The sequence below is a fragment of the Colobus angolensis genome, unplaced genomic scaffold (genome assembly GCF_000951035.1).
Source record: "Colobus angolensis palliatus isolate OR3802 unplaced genomic scaffold, Cang.pa_1.0 Scaffold376, whole genome shotgun sequence".
In the NCBI taxonomy this organism is placed as follows: Eukaryota; Metazoa; Chordata; class Mammalia; order Primates; family Cercopithecidae; genus Colobus; species Colobus angolensis.
In genome coordinates this window covers 1,427,313-1,434,329 of record NW_012117110.1, presented here as the reverse complement: position 1 = coordinate 1,434,329, position 7,017 = coordinate 1,427,313, and the positions used below count along the sequence as shown (strand labels likewise).

Genomic DNA, 7,017 nt, shown 5'->3' with positions numbered 1-7,017 from the left:
AAACGAGGGCACATCACACCAGCTCAAGGGAGCACCGTCCAGGTTGCTCCAGGGCCATTATTTTAAAAGAAAGTAAATGAAGAGACACTAAGATCTTCAGAGAAAAGCAGAAGGAATGTAAAAGTTCAGTTCTTTTGTAAAAGCTGTTGTGCTTTCACGGCCAAGTCCAACTTACCTTTCCCTTTAAGGGAGTGCCTACTACTCTTAGCTCCGGGGCTGCAACAGCTGTAGAACTGGACACACAGCAGGAGGAATCCAAGTTCCTCATCTGCTGCCCATAGGACTCACCACACTCTTCAGTGGTTGGTGAGCTGGGATCATGGGTCTCGACTGCACAGCAGCCCACTGTGGAAATGGCTCTTCCAACATTTTCTACACCTTTACTTCCAGAGTTTTCTAAAGTCACTGCTATCAGAATGCACAAGTGGCTTTGGTAACTACTCTATGCATGTGTCACCTGAGCATTCTCTTGTCAGTCAAGAGGGCTCTTTCTAGATTCATAAGTCACCTGATAGAGGCAGAGGTCATCTGAAGACCCAAGTGGAGGGTGTTTAGAACCCAGTGTCCACCGCTTCCGCACAGCCACACACCCAGCCTGCTGCTGAGCGGACCAGGCTGGCTTGAGAATCCCCTCATCCTGCTGCTGGGCCACGGGGCTGACTCACAGCCAGCTCGGCTCTCTGGTCTCCGGGTGCAGCCAGTAGGGGGGTGCTACCAACTGTCCTGAGAGCCATCTGGAGCTCTGGAGAAAGGGCAGGGCCAGCAGCAGACTACCCCGAATCACAAACAGGGCTGGCCACGCTTTCCACTTCGTGTCTGCCAAGAGCCCTGTGTACTCAACCAAAGCCCCCACTTACCCTGCGGGGGCTCCTCTAAAAGTGCCTTGGTGCTCCAGATTCCCAGCCTTCCCTTTATCCGCATCTCAAACAAGACTCCCCGGCTCAGAGAGGCGTCTCAGTGAGGGAAAGGGAAGGAAAGCAGGAGGACTCATGTGTTCACCTTGGGGCCCGGGGTACTTGTGTGCAGACCCCATCTCCCTCCCTCCTCAGGTTGTTTGTTCATTAATCCAAATTCAGCAGGGAGAAACTCTAACTGTGTCCATGGGAGAAGGTTTCTAGAAGGAGTAGTCCGCTTAGGTGGTTCTCAAAGGGGTAAGGGGGCACCAAAGCCTCCCCCCCGCCTAAGGCATATAGAGATGTGTGGGGCCAGGGATTCAAAACATCTTGCCATACACCGGCAATCTCCCAGGGCAGGATGCCAACAGTACCTACAGGCCCGCTGGCCCCACTGAGCAGCTCTGTGAGAGAGGAGAGGTTTATGGCTGCAGTTCCTTCCCTAGGAGAAACTGAGAAAGGCAGGAGGCAGAGCTGGGTGGAACACCTCTGTCATGAGGGCCACGGCTTGTCGGCTGAGCTGCTCTTTCCCCCGATTGCCTGCGATTTCTTCTCAATTGTCCAGACCCTTAAAAGAATCCCACCCTAGGTCCCAAGCCCTGGGCAGCCCCTATACCTGGAATCCCTGGGTCACCATTCCTAGGGGAGAAGGTGATTCGAGGGTCGGAGAGCCCCAGGGGCAGAGCATCACGATGGGCTCCAAGGGCCTGAGACCAGCTCCTGCAGCTTCCCCTTCTCCCTCCCTGCCCCAGGGCCACCCAAGCCCCAGCTTGGGTTTGACCGGACAGTCTCTAATAACTACCCAGCACAGCAAAGATGGTGCATCATTCAACAGGGTCCCAGCTCTGCTGTGGGGTTTGATTAAAACACTAAATTCTGTGTACACATTTAGTAGAACAAACATTTATTAAGCACCTACTTAGTGCCAGGCATTGTGCTAGGCACCCTCACTGTGTGCTGTTCCCACAGCACAATCATCTGCTCAGAAATTAAAACCAAGAAAAGGAACACTGTCGCAACCATACAAACTGGGGGGCAGGGGCAGTATCGTGGATGCAGGCAACTCCTGGGCCAGAAAATGCACCCACCAGAAGCTTGTTTTCCATCTCTCAATAAGTTTCCACTAAACAGTTGTTTTAAATAAAGCCTCTCGATGTTGATGGAGAAGAATGTTGTTCTCTCTGTGCCCCCGGGGCTGGTGCCTGATGGACATTCAAATACTCTGAATGCTATTTGATAAAAGGAGCCTGATGGCCTGGTGCAAAGAATATCAATATTTGGATTAGAAAATGCATTTTTTCAGTTCATATGGTTGCAACAGCCCTTATGAAAGATATAAACATCCCTGCCCTGACTGCGTAAATGTTGAAGGTAGACCTAGTTCTGGATTCCTGAGTCAGAATCTTCCAGTTGTCCACAATCTCACAAGGCCAGAGAAGCGAGAAGAGATTTCTATTCTGGAAAGGAGTGAGTGGACGGCACAACTGGTTTGGAAACACGACAAACTGCGCCTGCATTTACAGAAGCAATGCACACAGAAGAACGTCCTAGAGCTATCTGGTCTCGCACACACGCTTGGGACTCACGGGCGGGGCCCGGGCCTTGGCCAGCCCTAGTTATCGGTGCCCAGCTTGGAGAGGCCTCGGCGGAAGTCATGCAGGTCGTCAATCTTCCCATCCAGCACCTCCAGGAAGCTCTTCAACTCCACCTTCAGGTGGCGCTGTCGGTATTTGCTCTCCTCAATGTCTGTCTTTAAGGAACGCACTTTGTCTTCCAGGTTTTGATTGTCTCTCTCTGCCGCCTGGCAAAGCAAAAGGGAGAAGTGTCCTGGAAAATTGAGTGATGAGAGTCGTCCTTCAAAACCTGCTACAGCTGAACCAACCATTCTCCATCCAACCTGAGGGCCTGGGCAAGGGCCTAAGCTCCCTAGAGACATGCTACCCCAGCACACAAGCCTGTGACCAAGATATCAGAGGGGAAGCAGCAGGCACTTCAGTGACCTCCTCCTTTCCTGCCTGCTCTCCCACTGAGGGACCGACACCCGGCCCGAAAACCCAAGACCCAACAAAGCAGGCAGAACGCAGAGTCCTGCCTGAGGGAGACCTCACACAGGGCCCAGCAGGGAAAGTCTGAAATCCCCGTCTGAGTGGCTAGCAGAGACCACATTTCAGTTCCATCCTGAGAGACAGAAGAGATGGGAAAGTGGCTCGTTCCCCTGGTCCCACAGAGAGGTGTGGCCTCCTCAGTCCCAGGCCAGCCTCTGGCCCTCGGTGAGGAAGGACTGGCCATGCCATTGACTCAGGGACAGCCGGTCTGTGCACCCTCTGATGCTGTTACCATGGAGATGTTCTGTGGCGCTGGGCCCCACAAGCCTATAGAGACACATCTAGGTAAATTACATGCAGGTTCCCAAAGACAGGACAGCTGTGAGTCCTTAAATGAGCCATAAGCCTTGCATTCTTCATATCAGAGAAGAGCTTTATGTTGAGGGCATAAACAGAGACTTTTCTGAACATGTGCACAGGAACCAGTTACCAATTCCAGGGTCGTGTAACTACATGAAGCGCTGTGTGTATATCAGAGGGCCTGCAGGGAGGAGGCCCTCCGAGGTGGAGGAGGCCTTGAAAATCCTCATTTCAGTGATCAGGAATCTGAGCCTAGGGAGGAAGGCCTGCCCAAGGTCAGTGCCCAAGGTCACTGGCAGGGGAGTGGCTGAGGTGGCCCCACACCCTGACCCTGGGCTCTCAGGCCACCCCCCCGCTGCTCCTCACTCCCACCAGGGTTCTGCAAGGAAACAGTCGTCTACACTGTGGTGATGCACAGGAACCTTCACAGAACTGGAAAAACCAAAAGACAAACACTGCCGAGTCTGCCCCAAGGGCAGGGGTGGATGCAGTACCATCTGGCGTGCAGTTACCGCCAGCTTTTTGTGAATAGAAAATCTCTCCTTCAGCATTCTCAGTGTGAAAGTGATGGGAAGCAGGAAAATGAGTACCATGACATTTGTGCCTTCTCGTCTGAGCCAGGATGGCTGTGCCCCCCACCCACGTACCTCTAGCTTCTCAGAGACATATTCGCACTCTGACATGAGCTGAGGTATGATTTCACTTTGTTTTCGGAGATCTTTCAGCTCCTACATGAAAAAAATTTGAGATAGAACATGAAAGCAAGTCAGATAAAATATATTCTTGAAAATCACCAATGTGTGCACACTCATGGAAGCAGCTTTGGGAACCTGTGCTGTTTGCATAGACAGTGACAGCGACCATGCGAATACTTCATCTCAGGGAATTCCATGGGTGAAATGTGTCACATGCCTTGTCATGTGAAGTCTGTACACACCACAACAAGGCAGATGTTTTTCCGATTTCTGTTTTATAGGTGGAGAAAGTGAGGTCTAGAGAGTGTGGTAACGTGCGCACAGCCTCCAACATGTGCGCTCTTAACTGTCTGACCCCTGGAAAATAAATGATTGTAGGCCAGGCATGGTGACATGTGTCTATAGTCCCAGTTACACAGGAGGCTGAGGTGGGCAGATTGCTTGAGCCCAGTTCAAGACCAGCCTGGGCAACATAATCAGACTCCATCTTAAATAAAATAAATAAATTTTAAATTTTTTTAAAAAAGAAAATAAGTGATTACATCATGGTTCTCTAGCGGCATTCATTTGGCAGCAACACTCAACTTCTGAGGACAGATGACAAGTGTGTCTGAGTGTCTTGTGAAATGTTCAACTCCCTTGTGGATCTGCATGACCGGCTATAGAATAGGGATGACGGGGAGGCGGCAGAGGTCATGGGGAGGCCTTTGCTCCAGCCTGTGCACACCCTGGTGTGGCTCCCAGCTCTCTCTCCATGCTGCTATCCAGGCAGCTGCCAGGGCCAGTCATATGCCCCAGCACACCTGCTGTGTGCCACCCCGCAAGGCCAAGAGGACACCCAGGGGCCCTGCTCGGAGCACCATTACTCACTGTCTCCTTTTCTCGGAGCTCTGCCTCCAGCTCCTCGATCCTCCTCTTCAGTTGTGTGTTCTTCTCCTTCTCTCTGTTGATCTCACTGCATTGTTCTTCCAGCTCATCAATCTTCAATACACACCATACAGGAAAGCAGGGGTGCAGCTTACGTTAGTCATTAAGCAAGAGATCACCACAGCTACACTTCTGTTTTCTTTTAAAATAAACCCTAACCTAATCCACTTATGAGTTTTTCTTTGTGGCTATGAACAAACCCCATGCAGCTCCATCATGGGGCTGCCTGCACCGCTTGCGTGGGACCTGCTTTGCACATGATGCCTTACAGAGGCATCTTATCAGCAGAGCCAAATAAGTAACAAAACCTGCCTTCAAGATGCTCTGGGCTTCTGGTTTCCTCTCATGGCTGTGGGGAAGTAGATTCAGATTTGCTTTAAGGATCCATCACAAGCAAGGGCCAGGTGTCCCTGGATTGATCTGCTTTTCCCCAGAATGACTGTTACACCACTGTAATCATGTCCTGCATTATTCTGTTTCATCTCAATGGTTTAAGCCAGTAGGGTAGAAAACCAAGCAACTCATGGTACAGTGGCTGCCAAAAAGGGAAGCAATGACATTTCGAACATTATAAATCAAGGTGACCTTCCCTTGGGGATGCACATGGAAGGGGCCTGGCCTGTGGGCCTCTTCCCTGAGGCTGAACGGCAAATCCCCAGATTGCATCTTTCCGTCCTTCCCAAGGCTGACCCCTCAAAACAGCTACCTGTGTGGAACAGGGGTGCAAGGGCCTGGCACTCTCACACTGCCATTGGATGCTGGGGGCCAAAATGTGTGTGCAGAGTGGATAGCAGGCGTGGACCCCCCATGCAACACAAAAGCACTGTAGTGATGAAGTCCCCCCGAACAGGCAGCAGTAGTCCTTGATATGAAGGGCACCCAGGACACTTCCCAGAGGCAGCCTGCACCAAGCCTTGGGGTCTGAACTCCCAGCCCCTGCTGCCGCTGGACACCACACCAACTTCCGCCTCCAACCCTGGGAGGCAAGCTTGTGACACGTCCCACCCAGGGAGGTCGACACTCCTCCAAGGGAGCGAGTTGTGTGTGATGATCTTCCTCCACTCCCCCGGCACTGCTGCTGGCTATCAGACTGAGACCAAAGTGAGAAACTCAGCTTTTCTTGAAAATGCAAGAAAGGGCAATCGATCCCTCTGGCAGGCAGATCTGCCAGGCCTGGGGTGGGGGAACGTGCAAAGTCAGCAATTGGCCTGGTGCCCAACCATCAGCACTTTCAGCACCAAGATGAAAAAATGACACGTGACACTTTCATGTGGCATTAGCATGAAAGTAAGACAGTGTGACCAAGGGCTGGGATGCAGGGGCCCTCCAGGTTGGGCAGGGCAGGGCATAAAAGGGGTCAAGGGGAAGTGAAACACCAATCTAAATGGGACCTGTCCCCCTAAAACCCTGCACTGATGGAGCATACTCCAAAGCCTATGTGTTTATAGCAGAAGGATTAATCATCATCAAAACGAGGTTAGCAGAGAAACCTCAAGACCTCAATGGGGGATCTCTGGCCACCCCAAAAGCACCTTATGAACTAGAGTTTGACTAATGACAGGGAATGTTACAGGTACATTTTCAAACAAATAAAAATGCCAGGATTGGAGAGTAGAGGGCGTATGACAGGTCAGCACCTGTCCACCCTCCTCATGCCTCAAGCACCACAATCCTTTTCCCAACGCCAAATTTACATGTGAAATAATAATAATGTGAATAATAATTATAATAGAAATAATAATGTGAATGGAAGCAGGACTTCCAAGCAGGCGCAGCTCACCATCTTCCAAGTCTGTTTCTCACCTACCCTCTGGGTCCCCTTCCTCCATGGAGGGTCAGTGAACCACAGAAATGCTGAGGGAGGGAACTCTGGGAGGGACAAGACTGACACCTCCAGTTTATCTTCTCCTCAGTAAGGGGCATTATAAAACTTGGTTCAGAAAAGGTAACGAGTCTGGCCAGGCGCAGTGGTTCACGCCTGTAATCCTGGCACTTTGAGAGGCTGAGGTGGGTGGATCACCTGAGGCCAGGAGTTTGAGACCAGCCTGGTCAACATGGTGAAACCCTGCCTCTACTAAAAATACAAAAATTAGCCAG

At 51.3% G+C, this 7,017-nt stretch overlaps 1 protein-coding gene across 1 annotated transcript in view; it reads right to left on the bottom strand.

The window, feature by feature from the left end:
- Positions 1-1,776: 1,776 nt before the first annotated feature.
- Positions 1,777-7,017, bottom strand: part of HOMER2 (homer scaffolding protein 2) — a 142,193-nt gene continuing 136,952 nt past the window's right edge. Inside the window, exons 6-9 of the mRNA XM_011953894.1 lie at positions 5,926-6,010; positions 4,864-5,010; positions 3,946-4,026; positions 1,777-2,694 (exon numbers count right to left, since the gene is read on the bottom strand). Of these exons, the coding sequence (XP_011809284.1) occupies positions 2,506-2,694; positions 3,946-4,026; positions 4,864-5,010; positions 5,926-6,010 (502 nt within the window). The 3' untranslated portion in view covers positions 1,777-2,505. The remainder of the gene's footprint in view (positions 2,695-3,945; positions 4,027-4,863; positions 5,011-5,925; positions 6,011-7,017) is intronic.